The sequence below is a fragment of the Podarcis vaucheri genome, assembly GCF_965113315.1.
Source record: "Podarcis vaucheri genome assembly, chromosome: Z".
NCBI classification, from domain to species: Eukaryota; Metazoa; Chordata; class Lepidosauria; order Squamata; family Lacertidae; genus Podarcis; species Podarcis vaucheri.
In genome coordinates, this window is record NC_138758.1 from 39,802,757 (window position 1) to 39,818,320 (window position 15,564).

At 44.9% G+C, this 15,564-nt stretch overlaps 1 protein-coding gene across 10 annotated transcripts in view; it reads left to right on the forward strand.

Annotated features, from left to right (window-relative positions):
* Positions 1-14,334, forward strand: part of GAPVD1 (GTPase activating protein and VPS9 domains 1) — a 51,655-nt gene extending 37,321 nt beyond the window's left edge. For 7 of the 10 annotated variants that reach the window (XM_082207667.1, XM_082207663.1, XM_082207664.1 and 4 more), the window contains 12 exons: positions 12-373; positions 2,099-2,186; positions 3,450-3,530; positions 4,497-4,619; positions 4,744-4,873; positions 5,977-6,086; positions 7,048-7,207; positions 7,494-7,681; positions 8,303-8,516; positions 9,542-9,614; positions 11,012-11,209; positions 13,289-14,334. In XM_082207667.1, coding sequence (XP_082063793.1) covers positions 12-373; positions 2,099-2,186; positions 3,450-3,530; positions 4,497-4,619; positions 4,744-4,873; positions 5,977-6,086; positions 7,048-7,207; positions 7,494-7,681; positions 8,303-8,516; positions 9,542-9,614; positions 11,012-11,209; positions 13,289-13,429 — 1,868 coding nt within the window. In that variant the 3' untranslated portion in view covers positions 13,430-14,334. Of the gene's footprint in view, positions 1-11; positions 374-2,098; positions 2,187-3,449; positions 3,531-4,496; positions 4,620-4,743; positions 4,874-5,976; positions 6,087-7,047; positions 7,208-7,493; positions 7,682-8,302; positions 8,517-9,541; positions 9,615-11,011; positions 11,210-13,288 lie in introns of those variants that run through there. The other 3 variants (XM_082207662.1, XM_082207666.1, XR_014215511.1) reach the window with 2 other exon arrangements.
* Positions 14,335-15,564: the final 1,230 nt, after the last annotated feature.

Genomic DNA, 15,564 nt, shown 5'->3' on the forward strand with positions numbered 1-15,564 from the left:
GTTTTTTCCAGCAGTGGTGAGGCCCAAAGTGCACTATGCAAGACCTTCACACCCCCCGCCAGACCCCCCGATCCTGGAAGGGACTCTAGGAGGCAACGAGGCAAGGCTGCCCAATTTCAGCTCCCACACTGCTATAATCATTGACTCCGAAGTGTTCAGGCAGCGGTATTCCTATCCTGAGAGGCTCGTGCGGAGCAGGAGCTCTGATATAGTGTCATCTGCCCGGAGGCCAATGAGTGACCCTGGTTGGAACAGGCGAGCCGGCAACGAGGAGAGGGAGCTTTCTGTGCTTGGCTGTGTAGGGGGAACTCCTTTGCTGACAGCCTCTCAGTCTTCTTCCTCATCTCCTAGCAGAGATTCCTGCAGAGGAGAGGTAAGAGAAGACAAACCAAGCCTCTCAATGGCTTTCTCGAATCAAGGCTTTATAGCTAAGTAATGCATTAAGTTTCACCTCTATCTAAAAGCATTTTGTGTGTATTATGTGTAAGCTTGGTTGCTACCTCAATTTTTTCTTAAGCTAGAACTCCCTTGAACTGGAGCATAGTTAAACTATGAAACTTGCTTCCACAGGAGGCAGTGGTGGCCCCCAATTTGGATGGCTTTAAAAGATGATTAGCTTAATTCACGGAGGGCAAGGATATCAGTAGTTACTAGCCATGATGGCTATGTTTTGCCTCCACTGTCAGAGGCATGGTTTCTCTGAATACCAGTTTCTGGGAATCCCAGGTGGGCAAAGTGCGGTTGCACTCCTAGCCAGCTTGCATCTGCTCGGCCCCTGGGAGAACAAGATGCCGAACTAGTTGGGCCTTGGCCTGATCCCGCAAACTTAATTTTACAGCCCTTTGTTCTTAACTCCATACACATTACAGTTTGGTGGGAGTACTGAAAAGCCACAAAATGTGGTGTTGGCTGCAGAATTCCTAAGAATCCCAAGGGTTTCTTTCCCCTTTGAAGCAAGTTGAAGCAAGACCACTGTATTTTAATACTTTGTTGGAAGCGCCCAAGTGGCTGGGGAAACCCAGCCAGATGGGTGGGGTATAAATAATAAATTATTATTATTATTATTATTATTATTATTATTATTATTATTAAGCTTTTAGTCCTTTCAAAGGTTTAAGAAGCAGGCTTTTAGCCCTTATGAATATATGTCTGAAAGTGTGTGACTAATATGGGATTTCAGTCTCTTGTATAGATCCTTTCTACTTTTCATAAGTAGCTCAAAGCAGAATGCACCAGGCAGAAACTGGTTGGCAATTTTTACACAAGTCACAGAATTCAGTGTTTTTGATTTTGTAGCATAGAGGCCACACTGCCCTGTCTTTTAATCTGCCAGTTTTCTCCTGTGGAAAGCTGATGAGGCTGTGAGAGGCTAAACAGTCAGTCACCCTTGACCTCAGAGGAGTGTCCCCCACACACCCATTAGCTTTTGTGGTTGAGCAAGTGGGGGGAAAGTCACCAACATCCCTTTTAGTCCTGCATAAAGGGGTAGAAGAGTCCACTATGCCCCCTCCCTCTCCTGCACACGGAGCAAAGAACTGAACGCTCTAGTGCTCTCGGTTGATCAAAAGAGACAGGTTCTTCTTATCAGATATAGGTCCATGTGTCAACAGCCTCTTTGTATGATTCAAAAGGGATGGACTGTGATTCATGCAGAGGGCAGAGTTTCAGTGGTGGCTGCTACTGCTACATGACCCTCCATGGTTGGATTACAGTTCCCATTTTCTCTGGCCACTGGCCGTGCTGGCTGCTGGGGCTGGTGGAAGTCCAGCGACATCTTAGAGGGTCCCAGGTCCCCCCTGATTTCAAGTATTGAATTTAAATATGCTAATATTCAATTCATGTTTGAATTGATTACTTGGTTTTAAAACCCTATGGTTTTTTTTAAAAAAAATCCTGCTTCTTACAAGCCTCCAGCCAGAGTTTAACATTTATTAACATTCAACAGAATCGGATAAGGCAGAATGAAAACAGCAGGTTGGATCTAGTAGTTATTTCAACTTTTCTGCTGAAAAATCAACAGGAAAAGATATTTGTGACTCAAGTTCCATTGATTTCAACTAAAGTCTAGACCTGACTCAACACATCTCTCCCCAAACAGGTTGAGGATCGCAAAGACAGTGACGATGAGAAATCTGACCGGAACAAACCATGGTGGAGGAAACGTTTTGTTTCAGCTATGCCCAGAGGTGTGGTTTTATATCTCACTTCTTAGATAAGTTATGTGTATAATGCCTTATTTCTTCTACTGTGCATTTGTCTAGTGGCAGTGCAGTTCCTGTGGCCACAACTCAGCTGTGGGTTGAAGACCAGTGTCCTAACATAGCACCCTAAATAGGTAGCAAAAAATCAGTTTTGGTTATTTGTTCAAAAGCTGGACTTGGGCAAGTTTTCTTTTTAAAAAAAATAAAAAATGATTTTCAGCAGTAATACCATAATCATATCATAAAAACAAGAACAACAAATGGAGTACATATTATTGACTTGTTGGTTACAAAAAGTAACAGTTAGGTACATGCATAGTAAGTTCACTGATTAGTTAGCTGGGTGAGGTAGTCCTCTCCATCGACATAACATGTGTTGTAGGGGGTTGCAATAACTGTGCTGACTTATTGATGTGAGCAATGTTTTTACTGCCTGGTTGACAGAGGCCTGGTTGACAGAGGCAAATAAGCAATTCCAAAAACCCAATGATATATCCAACTAAAGGAAGGGCATGCAAAACCTGAATATATTAAATGGCAATCATATTTTTTCAAATGGCACAGGGAGAGATACTTGTATATCTTAAACTGAACTATATGAAATAAAATCCCACCATACTCAGTCTTCCTGCCCCTTAGATACCTGTAAATTATGTGTTATTTCTTATGCACCTACTAAATTCTGAAGGTTTTTTATAACATAATGGATATAGTCATTTTTTAAGCAATTTCTGTTGTGCTGTAGAGATACTGGCAGTTGGCTTTTGTTGAAAGTTCCTTTTAGTTAAAAAACAAAACAAAACAACAAAACAAAACAAAAAAACCTGATTGTCTTGCCCCGAAAACAGCTTGTTCGCTTCTTTGCCTGCTGATGCCTTGTTTCAGCTTCAAGTGTTGTTGCAGGAAGACTGGTGGGTTACTTTATATATATATATGTACCTGTTTACCTATCACCTGGAGTTGTGGAAATATCACTCAAAACATGCCTAGAAGAAGCTCTCTCTCATGGGATTTTTGCACCAGTGGTATTTTTATTTTAATTTTATTTATTGAATTTATATACTGTCCTATACCTGGTGGTCTCTGGGCAGTTCACAGAATTTCTCTCCCTCTCACTCCTCAGATCCTTTCTCTCATTACCATGGGGTGAAATGTTTTTTTGGGATAATCTTGTGCAAACTGAGCTGTCATAGAAGTTCCTATTTCAAATTAAAATTATTCTGCCTTCCGCCTTCTCCACATCCCCAGCTCCCATCCCATTTAGGAAAAAAGAGAAGCAGGACAAGGACAAAGAGGACTTTGTGCCTGATAGATACAACGCTCTTCAAGGTTAGTAGTTGCTGCTGAATTTTATAACATGGTTGACTTTAAATAAAGAAGATCTCAAGGACTCTTAATCCTGGTCTAGGGATTCAGATAGGATTTACCTATACTTACTACATGAGAACACTCATCTTGGGGCCAGTCTGTAGAACTGCATCACTTCAGGCTGTATACGTGTGTGTTTTTGTGTTTCTCTGCACACAGATGGTTTGTATTAAACCAGGGGTGTGGAACCTGTGGCTGTCCAGATAATGTTGAACTGCAACTCGCATCTTTCTATTTATGTACCCCACTTTTCAACCAAAAAGGCTCCCAGAGCAGCCAACATACAATCAGCACAAGACAGTCCCTACCTGCTGGCTTATAATCTAAAAATAAACACCAGGGGAAACTAATAAGCAGGACACCACAGATAATATGAAGAGTTTTAAAGTGTGTGTTTGAACCAGAAAAGTTATTTCATTGTTATAACCACATTGAATGTCTGTAGCGGGAGTCTAAACCTTCTGAACCAGTTAAAAAAAAAGTTCTTTCCTCAAATCTGTGTTTTGGCATGTAAGTTTCACCATCCCACCCCTGTCTTCTTCCTCAAACTTATACGGTATACAACACTAATGTCTCATATCAAATGTAACTGGTCTGTAGAAAAGACTTTACAACCTGAAAAAAGAGACAATGCGCGTACTTTTGTAAACCAAGAAAATCTTTAATAAAAATATATTTTTAAAAAAAACAACCTGTGTTTCTGCAGCCATCTTTCCCACACATTTGATTTAATGTGGAAAGCAAAACGGCTGGGAGAAACCCCCAATGACACATCTCTGTATTCTCACATTCAGTCATGTCCGTAGTGGCTGCATGACTTCATGCACCACATGATGCCTTTGGTATTTAGACTGCCTACTCGAGACCAACCCCCACCCCCATGTTAATTCTTTGCTGCTTCTCCCCCTCCCCCCTTTGACATTTTAGATGACTCTGGCCCTAGACTGAGCGCTCAGGCCCAGGCAGCGGAGGACATCCTGGACAAGTACAGGAATGCGATTAAGCGAACCAGCCCCAATGAGGGGGCTGTAGTGACCTATGACAATGCAGGTGAGAGTCTGTTCTTGCCCCCAGCCATCATGGTTTTCAAGCAATGAGGGGAAGAGGATGGCTGCTACCTCTGCTAATGTGAGAACACTAACTTTTCTATGCTCGTTTGGTGGGCTGGGTTTAGATGCCATTGGAGATGGCGAGAGCATCCATGACTCTGTGCGGGACGACAACTTGCAGAACATATCCGCAGATGACCTTCCGGATTCTGCCAGCCAAGCAGCCCAGCCACAGGATTTGGCTTTCTCTTACAGGTAGCTTGACTGTGTGTGTGTGTGTGTGTGTGTGTGTGTGTGTGAGAGAGAGAGAGAGAGAGAGAGATATGTTCACTGCAGTAGACAAAGGGACTTTGGGAAGAAAGTTAGATCCAAATACTGTCTAGGATTCTGTGTTTGGTGGAAATCCTCTGCCTCTAGTGTGGCGGTTAGAGTGTTGGACCAGGACTTAGAGACACCAGTTCGAATCCTCCAGCTCTGCCATGGCCGAGCCTTGGGGAACAGCAGACACTCTCGCCCATACATATCCCACAGGGTGGTTGTGAGGATAAAATGGGAGGGTGAACCACGTACTCTACTCAAAGCAAAGGTGAGGTATAAATGTAGGAATATTAATAAATGAGCTCAAACACTAAGGCTGTTCGATGTATTGAGGCAGACACGGCGGGCATTTACCTCTATGCTGAATAACATTCCCTGCTTTTGGAAGCTCTGCTTAGAAATTCTCCAGTGTGTAACTTGAGAGTGGAAACTGCCTACTGGTTTTCTATGCTCTTCCATCACCATGAAGGCAAGTGACTTGAATTGCTCTTTTGGGGGATGGAAGAGGCCCTGTGGCATCTATCCTCCTCTCCTGGTGTGTTCTTCCAGGGGATTTGGGGTTAGACCTTACAAAAATGGATTCCAACAAATGGCTCACAATACAGTGGTACCTCTGGTTACGAACCTAATTCGTTCCGGAGGTCCATTCTTAACCTGAGGTACCACTTTAGCTAATGGGGCCTCCCGCTGCCGCCATGTGATTTCTGTTCTCATCCTGAGGTAAAGTTCTTAACCCAAGGTACTACTTCCGGGTTTGTGGAGACTGTAACCCCTGAGGTACTACTTCCGGGTTAGCGGAGTCTGTAACCCAAAGTGTTTGTAACCCGAGGTACCACTGTATAAACTTCCTTCCTGTTGGAAAAGGGAGGAGAGCAGATTCGTATTAGACAATAAGCATTTCCACGTGAGGTGCTAGAGTCCACCACCACCACTCTTTTTTTGGGAGCCACTGAAATGAAATATATTAATTTTGGTGTTTATATGAAAATTCAAGGCAGAAATGAATATTTTCTCTCCCCCCCTCTGTCCCTTCCTCCCAGAGATGCAAAGAAGAAACTGCGGCTTGCCCTCTGTTCAGCAGATTCTGTGGCCTTCCCTATGTTGTCCCACTCAACGCGGAATGGCCTTCCGGATCATACGGACCCTGAAGGTAAAAGACCTCTTTTGACTTTCAGACTTCTAGTATAGCTACGACCACACTTAAAGCAAGAGGCACACTTGACACATGACACCACTCAGAAATGTGTAAAATTGCTGGAAATTTTGAAGCAGGGACAGGGTGGTGTTGTCCTCGTCCCCCCCGGAGGAAAAGTGGAAAATTTGAGAAAAATTATTCTGTTTATTGGATACCTTACCCACCCTTCAGCATAAAGCCTCAGGGTATAAGTTATACAATGCTTAGGGCTATATTTTAGTGTTAATCTCTTTACTGTGGTCAATGAACCAGTCTTCTCTAATGCTAGTCCTGCTCAGAGTAGACTCATTGAAACAAAGGGACATAATTTTTTAAAAAACAAAATTTTAATGGTTCTTAAATGAATACAGATACAATAACTATTAAACACTTATCTAGCAGTAAGGACATAACTAACAAAAATCCTTTGACTTCAGCGTGTCTGCTCTGAGTAGGACTAACATTGGATATATAGCTCTTATCAAAGTCAAACTTATTTTACTTCTTTGACACACAGTTTGTCACTTAGAACAGGGGTTGGTAACATGAGTTTTCCATAGTGGGCCTTTAGGTATTACTGAACCAGATGTTGCATCAGCAGCCATGACCAAGTCACCTGCTGGTAACTAGGCAGAGCATTCTTCTCCAACCTGGTGCCCCTGAGAAATTTTGGACTACAACTGCCATCAGCCCCAGCAAGCATGATCAGTTGGAGATAATGGGAGTTTTAATCCAGCAACAGGTTTGGGAAGGCTGATATAGCGTGTGTGTGTTAGTGTGAAACGAAGACTAGGAAGTGTATGAGAGAAAGCAAAGTGTTGCAAAATATAGTCTTATCTCTTGTGCCCCGGAATATGGCAGCAACTCGGGGGGGGGGGTATTACCACAATGCTCCTTTACTCACTCAGTTTCTCCCACTTTCCACCATCTTGACCAGACAACGAAATTGTATGCTTCCTAAAAGTCCAGCTAGCTGAAGCCATCAACCTTCAGGATAAGAACCTGATGGCTCAGATTCAAGAGACCATGCGTTGTGTTGGCCGCTTTGACAACAGGACCTGCCGCAAGCTGCTGGCCTCAATTGCTGAGGATTACAGGTAAATCCCTTACCTTCCATAAGAACACAGGAAGAACCCTGCTGGATCAGGCCCATCTAATACAGCAGTGGCCAGTCAGATTCCCCCAGGAAGTCAACAAGGGCAGCATTTTGTCTACATCTCACTCATATAAATTTGGGAATAGAATTATGCTGTCACTTTTCATGGGGCAGGTGCTTTGAAGCCACTCTAAACAGCTTGGAGCACCTCCCCCAAACTTGCACTTTCCAGATGTCATTGAGTTGTACAACCCCTTTCTTTCTTCCCACCCACCTCCAAATCCCAGGAAAAGGGCTCCCTATATTGCCTACTTGACACAGTGCCGCCAGGGTCTACAGACCACCCAGGCCCATCTGGAAAGGCTGTTGCAGAGAGTCCTGCGAGACAAAGAAGTGGCAAACCGATACTTCACCACGGTGTGCGTGCGGCTGTTGCTGGAGAGCAAAGAGTCAAAGATAAGGACGTTCATTCAAGGTAAGCCACTCCCGGCATTGTGCACAAGAGATGAAGTGGGATGTATGCAGTGTAGGGCCAGGCACACTTTGGTTCAAAGATTTACTGGGTGACGTTGGGCCATTGGCTGTACCCTAGTGAGTGGTCCAAGATGTATTAAGATAAAAGGGGTGAGGGGAAGACTCGTAATTGGAGTTTTAGTCTGCCATTGGGGAGACCTTGACTTCCAGTTGGTTGAGCTGCTATGATCCCACAGAAGGGGCTTCTAGTCCCACTCTGTGACATCAAGCTGCTTGACGTTCTAAGGTAGGCAGAGAAGGCAGGAACCAGTCATGGAATAGGAAGCAGCAGGCCCATGTGGTACGTATTGCTGGTCTTGGTTCTTGTGTAGATCCAGTGAAACATTTCTCCCTTGGAAGTGCTCTTGGCCAGCTCTCCTTTGCAACGTGTGCAGGTTCTTTGCAAAGGGAATAGTGATGCGCATGCACGGCCAAGTTCAGATGTCATGGCTTTCCTGGAGAACACATGGGGATTGTAATTTTGGAGCAGCTTCTAACAATTCCTACGTTGTGTGTGAGGAGAGAGGGTGTGCTTCTTCCTCCCCGGCCCTGTGATTTCCTCCCTTTTGCTTTGTTGCCAAAGATTTCCAGAAGCTGACGGCAGCGGATGACAAAACTGCCCAAGTTGAGGACTTCCTCCAGTTTCTCTACGGTGTAATGGCCCAGGATGTCATCTGGCAGAACGCCAGCGAGGAGCAGCTCCAGGATGCCCAGCTAGCAATTGAGCGCAGCGTCATGAACCGCATCTTCAAACTGGCCTTCTACCCTAACCAGGATGGAGACATCCTGCGTGACCAGTGAGTGGGATGTGGTTGCTTTTCTTCAGGCTTGAGCAATAATGGCAGCAAAGGGCAAGCCACAGCCACCTTTCCTTGTGGGCTTCCTCTACTTCTGTGCAGGCCCAAGTTTGCTTCTGGTTGTAGCTTTTTCAAATACCCTAATGCTGTTCCCTTCTGGTGCATTGCTTCCTTTGCAAGAAATGAGTGTTCAGTTTGCACACTTGTTCTGAACTTGGGGGTTTTGTTAGGGCTTTCATTTGCCAGCCTGAGGGCCACATTTAGTCTGGGAAACCTTTCCGAGGCTGCATGCAAGTGGTGGGTGGAGCAAGTGGGCAGAACAATAGGTGTAAATCCTACCTTTGTACAATAGACTCTTTTTTACTTACCCATTTTAGAGGCATTATCAGAGTTCAAGGACACATTTCAGTCAGGCAAAACCACTCGGGGTGAGTGGAGGGTGTGGCTTGGGAAGAAGGGGTGTGGCTTGGGAAGAGTTCCAAGGGCAGATTGAGAGGCCTGAAGGGTTGCACTGGGCCCTCAAGCCTGAGGTTCCCCACCCCTTCCGTATTGGGCCCAATCTACCTCTCCCTCCCCCCCCCTGTATATATAGCCTGTCCTTAGAGGCAACAAGAGAGAAAATGAGGGCTTGAGATTCTGGAAAAGTGGCAGCCTTGCCATTGCTTGGTCTCTTCTGTGCCAAAATAAGACAGGATAAACATGGATATTCTGATCTGTCTCTGAAGCTAGCTGATTGGTTTTTTAATTGCAAGTTCTTGTGTCCTTCTTCAGTAACCTCAAAATGTTACTTTCACTGAGGCTTTATATTTAAATACAATTAGTTGCTTAAGCCATACAAGTTATTGGGTTGACAGCCCAGATGCTTTTGTAGGACAGATTTTTGTAAGGGGTGCTGCTGCAAGGAACTGAAGTTTGCATAAGGAAGCCCCCTGCTACCTAACGGTGCTCGCTATGCAGAATCCCAGATTGTGCCATCTATATTACTTAAATTGTTTGGTTCTCCCCCCTCCCCCCTTTGTTTCTAGGCTTCTTTACGATCACATACAGAGGTTATCTAAAGTGGTGACTGCGAACCATAAAGCACTCCAGATTCCTGAGGTAAGTCCTTGGTGGTGCATGGCACCTGAGAGTAAGACTTTGGCTGAACTGTACCACTTATGACTGAAGATGGCAGTTCATGATGTGGAGTGTCACTGTAGTATGGGGGTGGGGGGTTGAATTTTGCGCGAACGCGCACACACACACACACACACACACACACACAGCCAGTTTGGATATGCTGGAGTTGGGAGAAGGAATAACTCTTCTCCCTAAACATTCAGATTGATTGTGTGGAAGTGATTGTCCTGTATGGTTGAAAGTTTGGCATGTGGTTGTAGCTAAGTGGCAGAGCATCTGCTTTGCATTCAGAAGGTCCCAGGTTCAATCCTTAGCATCTCCAGGAAGGGCTGAGAGAGACTTCTTGTCTGAAGCACTGGAGAGCCACTGCTGCCAGTCAGTGTAGACAGTACTAAGCTAGAGGCTGTGCTGTGTGCTTGTGAGCTTTAATGCCATTCCCTTTCTGGGCTTGGGGATCAGATTAGGCTGAAAAGCACCCATTAACTCAGTCTTAGTTCTGACTGAATTGGTAAGTACATGAAAGGGTTTGCATCACTTAATATTTGCTGGTACAAGTTTTTCTCCTCACCACAGTGAGGTCTGGAAGTAGTAGTAACCGTCTAGTGGCTCTAGCTTTTCTAAGTGCATCCAGTCTTTTTAGGCTCAATGGATAAGTAGTCCCAACAAGTCCATATGTCCCATTCTCATCTGGCAGTATGTGGAAGCTTCATTGCCTTTTGTGTGGTGGCTCTTTACAAATCTTCATTGTTTTGTACCAAAAAACCCAAAAGATCAGTGGTTAGAATTAGTGCAGTTTTGAAAGTTTCAGTCTGCTATCTTGATTCAAAACGGGGCTCTGGTTGTTTCCAACCGTGGGTGAACACTTGCTCCTGGATCTCAGGAATGATCACGCAGAATTTGTTTACGATCCAAATACAAAGCAAACAGGAAAGTTTTCAAAATACGTAGCAGGTGTTAGTTATAATATTGCATAACATTTGCGTAGAGGTCTCAAGCATTCGGAGCACATCACACGCAGGTTCTAGTTGTAATATTTCCAGCAACCCAGCAAGATAGGTCAGCGTTAGAATTTCCCAAATTGCAGACTGAGGCTCCAAGGGTGAGCGAGTGTGCCTTGTTTGAAGCCTCCTAGTGAGTTCACAGCCAAGGTGAGATTTGAACTGGGGACCTTCTGATTCATAGCTTGGCCTTTTAACTGTTATGCTACACCAATCACAGGTATTTTAATAAGCTTGCATGTTTACCATGTGCAGTATATGTACACATTGCTGGATGCAAGGGGTTAATCGTGTTTGTATGTAGACATTGTCTCACCCTCCCTTTTCTAAACACTGCACTGTATTGGGCTAGAAGCAAGTCTTCTCCTTTCCTTGCAGGTCTACCTCCGCGAAGCACCATGGCCATCAGCACAGTCTGAGATCCGCACCATCAGCGCCTACAAGACACCCCGGGACAAGCTGCAGTGTGTCTTGCGGATGTGCTCCACAATCATGAACCTGCTGAGCCTGGCAAACGAAGATTCTGTTCCTGGGGCAGACGACTTTGTCCCTGTTCTTGTCTTTGTTCTCATAAAGGTAAGGGTGATGTCCCCACACAAGAGCCTTGGGCCTCTCTCGCTCATAAAACAACTCAGACTGCAGACTGCTTTTTAGTATTTCCCTACATGAAACATTCTCTGCAGGTGTCGTAATTTTTTTAAAGTGAACCAGCCTGGTTCCTGCCTGCTCTGCTCTTTGTTTGCACTTGGGAGTATTCAAGAGACATGGCTGCGAGTAACACAGTCCATCCTCCTGCCCCTCTCTCCCATCTGCCATTTTGCTGCACCTGTGGGCTAGGCTTCAAGCCTGTGACAAAAAGGGACACTTGTTCTCCCAACTGCAAGGTGCAGGTCTGTGCACAAGAGAGATGGCTTTCCACACCCAAGAACCATACACAGGTCATGGGAGCTATTGGGTGCTCCTTAGAAGAAAATATCCAGTAGGTATGGAGCAGGATATACTGTTTTTGGCTAGTCTCCAGTCCAGTCCAGATGGCTATAATAATAGAATTGTATTTTTGGAAGGGACTCTCAAGAGTCATCTAGTCCAACCCTCTGCAATGCAGGAATCTCAACTTTTAAAGCTACCCCAAAAAAACCTTACAATTCCCAGCGCAAACTACTGTTCCTGTTATTCTTGGTTGTGGGGGATGCTTTACATCAGGCATCCCCAAACTTTGCTGTCCAGCTGTTTTGGGACTACAACTCCCATCATCCCTAGCTAACAGGACCAGTGGTCAGGGATGATGGGAGCTGTAGTTCCAAAACAGCTGGAGGGCCGAGTTTGGGGAGCCTGCTTTACGTGTATGCTGTGCCTTACCTACTTCTGGCTGGTTCAACTGCTGTGGCAGCTGTTATCCAGTGGCTGGACCAGGCCTTGGGAGGGGTGTGTGTGTGTCATTGGTGAAAAGAGTCTCCAACAAGCACAGTGCCTCCACCTGCTGCTTCACTTAATCCTGCCTTGGCAGGGGCCACAAACTGGCATGTGTGGCTTAAGGTCCTTTGACTTCTTCCACGCTAGAGGTGTGACTCCTCTGTACCCTTTTCTCATGAGAGGGTTCAATTAGGGGGTGTTCAGTGTCTTTCTCTGGAAGACCCTGCCCCTCCTGCACTGCGGGTTTGTGGTCCGTCTCCATCCTTTGGCTCTGGGCTAAACCCCGACAAACCATCTCTCTTTCTCTTTCTAAGAGGGAGAGAGAAGGGGCGCAGGGAGGCGGTGATCAGCCCTTTCAGTGCCCCTTCTTTCCCCTTTGGCCAACATTATCTTCTGGGAGAGAGGGACACAGTTCCTCCCTCCCTCCTAGAATATCCTACCCTACACATTATTTTTTTGAGTGGTGGAGAAGAAATGAGATTATAATCTAGGTTGCAAGCAGAATAAAATTGGAGGTGGAGGAGGGAGAGAATTGGGGTGGGGAATCTTCCTGCATTTTGAAGGGGAGGGTGTACCCTAGCTACTGCCTCCTCCCTGTAGTAGGGTGGTTGGAAGGGGGCTAAATGCCTTAGCCCCTTAAGGTATCCTTGTTCATGGGGACCCCACCCCGATCCTTCTGGCCACCTGCACTTTGCTGCTGCTGCCAAGGAACCAAGCGCCACCATCTTCCCCCTCAGAAGGCAGGTACCTTCCGCATTACTTCTTCAGATGGCAGAGTTCTGTTGTATTTGTAAATGGTATTTTTGCCTGCTTTCCAAGCTGTTATAAAGGGGGGGGGGCTGGCATGGTGCCCTCAATATGTTGTTGGACTTGAGCTCCCATCATATGATGATGATTAACTGCTTGATGCCAAAATAAGCTTCTAAGCAGCTTACAAGTATAAAAACTCTTACTTAAAATATGCAACAAAACAGTACTGTTAGAACAACACAGTAATTAAAACAGGAGTCTCAGTTTGAGACAGCAAAGGAATTGCCTGTGTAAACAGGTGTGCCTTCAAAAGCAGACGGGATGCCCATGCAGATGGGGACCTCTCATATTTCAGCAGGGTGGGCATTCCATAACATAGGCACCATGGTGGGAAAAAAATTATGCTGGCTAGGGCTGATAGGAGTTGGAGTCCAATGACCTCTGGAGACAACAGGCCTTCCAACCGTGACATACATCTCCTCCTCTCTGCAGGCCAATCCGCCCTGCTTGTTGTCCACTGTCCAGTACATCAGCAGTTTCTACGCCAACTGTTTAACTGGAGAAGAATCCTACTGGTGGATGCAGTTCACAGCGGCAGTTGAGTTCATTAAAACGATAGACGAGCGCAAGTAAACCCAACCCAGCCAGCATCTCTGCTGAGAACCAAATGGCTCACAGAGGAGGACCTTTATGAATGTATGATGCCTGGTCTCTGCCCATCAGGCTGCAGGAAAACAAAGAGAGAAGACCTCCATGTGTAAATACTGTAAAGGAGTTCCAAGCATTTTCAAACAAACCTTTACTAATTGGACTAATTCCAGCAGGGTGGTTTGAGGTATTATTTTGGTTGTGTGTGCTTCCTTTTCTTTTTGAATCCTCTTTCCCGTAGAAACTAGCACTGTGTCAAATCATAATAAAAATAAAAGGGACCACTTGTTAAAGTATCCTGGAATCTCCAGGCATTTTTTCTGCTGCCACAAGCTCCATGTCAAAAAAATTTTTTCCTTAACAGTTTAGTTAGAACTTTTTAAAAACTTGGTGAGTGGAGAGAATAAAGGTAAGCACTTTCTAATGATCTTTATTTACAAGAATTCATTTGTCTTGTTGAGACGGAATGCACCAGTCACAGAGGAGAGTTTGCAGCAACTGAAGGGGTCAAACTTGAATCATGAAAGAGCAATGTATTTATTAAAATGTAAATGCTCACCAAATGGTATACTAAAACTGGAAGATATTCATATGGCCTTTATCATAATTAGCACATTCTTTCTAATTTTGGACAGGGCATTAGAGTTATTCATCTGTTGCACAAAAGAGGTGATGTTTAAGGCTTTATAGGGGGAAGCGGGATTGCTTGAAGAGAATTTAAAATATAAGCGAAAGAAACATCAATAACCTTACGTTTGTTTTGTTTTGTTTTTGTTTTCCTTCGGAAATACTGTGTATACTGTACAAACCCGAAATGGAACTTTCCCCCTACGAAACCAGAATCTGTAATATATATTTTGATTATTCGTATTAAAAGCATACATCAAGCATTTGGGTGAAAATCTTTGTGTGTCTTTTGGCTTCTCATTCTCTTTGCTGTTTGTAGTTTTAAACTGGTTGTATCTAGGATAACACTCCTCTTTTTTCAATAAGAAAAACAAATATATAGGGGTTTATTATACAAATTGTGGGGCTGCTTTTGTGTGTGTGTAAAAGCAGTTGGTTGAGGACTAGGCATAATCTCTGGCTATCTTGGACATGTGGGGTGGGGGGAAGCAGAGAAGAAAATGGGGAATTGGGGTTGGGGGGAGGTGGAATGGAGTATCCAGGATGAAGGCCAGGCTGGCTCGCTGGCTTCCTGTACAGCAGGACTCCACAGATCAATTTTTACTTATATAGTGCTATCTTTCTACAGTGACAGGGCGTGTCCCCGTCCTAAGGAGCTTACAATTTAAACATAGATTCAAAGGGATATAAGAGAGGAAGTGTTCCTAATCAGAGAGAAAAATAAGTAACTCTGTGTGTGTTTTGCTTGTACATTACATAATTATAAATGGACTATGATAACTCCCCCTTCCCCAGTGGAACCTTAGCCTGGGGAGCCTGTGATTTTCCAGATGTTAGGACTCCCATCGGCCCCAGGCAAGGATGGCCAAGGATGGATCAACCAAGGATGATGGGAGTCAAGAGTCTAGCAACAGCTGGAGGGTCACAAGTGAACATGCAAACAGGCCCCAGAGTTTACAGCTGTGTTCTTTGACATAGCAAGCTCAGCTCGGACCCTGCCTTTGCCACTCTCACCACAACACTTCTGCCTGTGGGTTTGATCAAACTTGTTGCTGCACATGTTGGGGGAAGGGGCTAAAGAGTTGTTTTCCTCTTGAGTTTTACAAGTTAAAATGTGATGGATTGTACAATCAAGGGGTTGTCTCTCAGTGGTAGGGCATCTATTTTGCACGCAGAAGCTCCCAGGTTCAAACCCCAATGGCATCCAAGTAGGGCTGGAGAGACTCCTGTCTCCAAAACAATATGGTTGCTTCCAGTCAGTGTGGGCAATACTGAGCTAGATGGACCGAAGGGGTTCTCAGTTTCATGTATACTGAGTAGCAGCGCCTCTCCAGGCTTTCAAGCAGAGGTCTTTGTCATTATTTGATTCCCCCTTTCTCTTTTTGGATAGTATAGGAGAGGTTTGACGAACCTGCTGCTCTTCCAATGCTGTTTGACTTCAACTCCCATCATCCCTGATCCTTAGCCATACCAACTGGGACTGATGGGAGTTG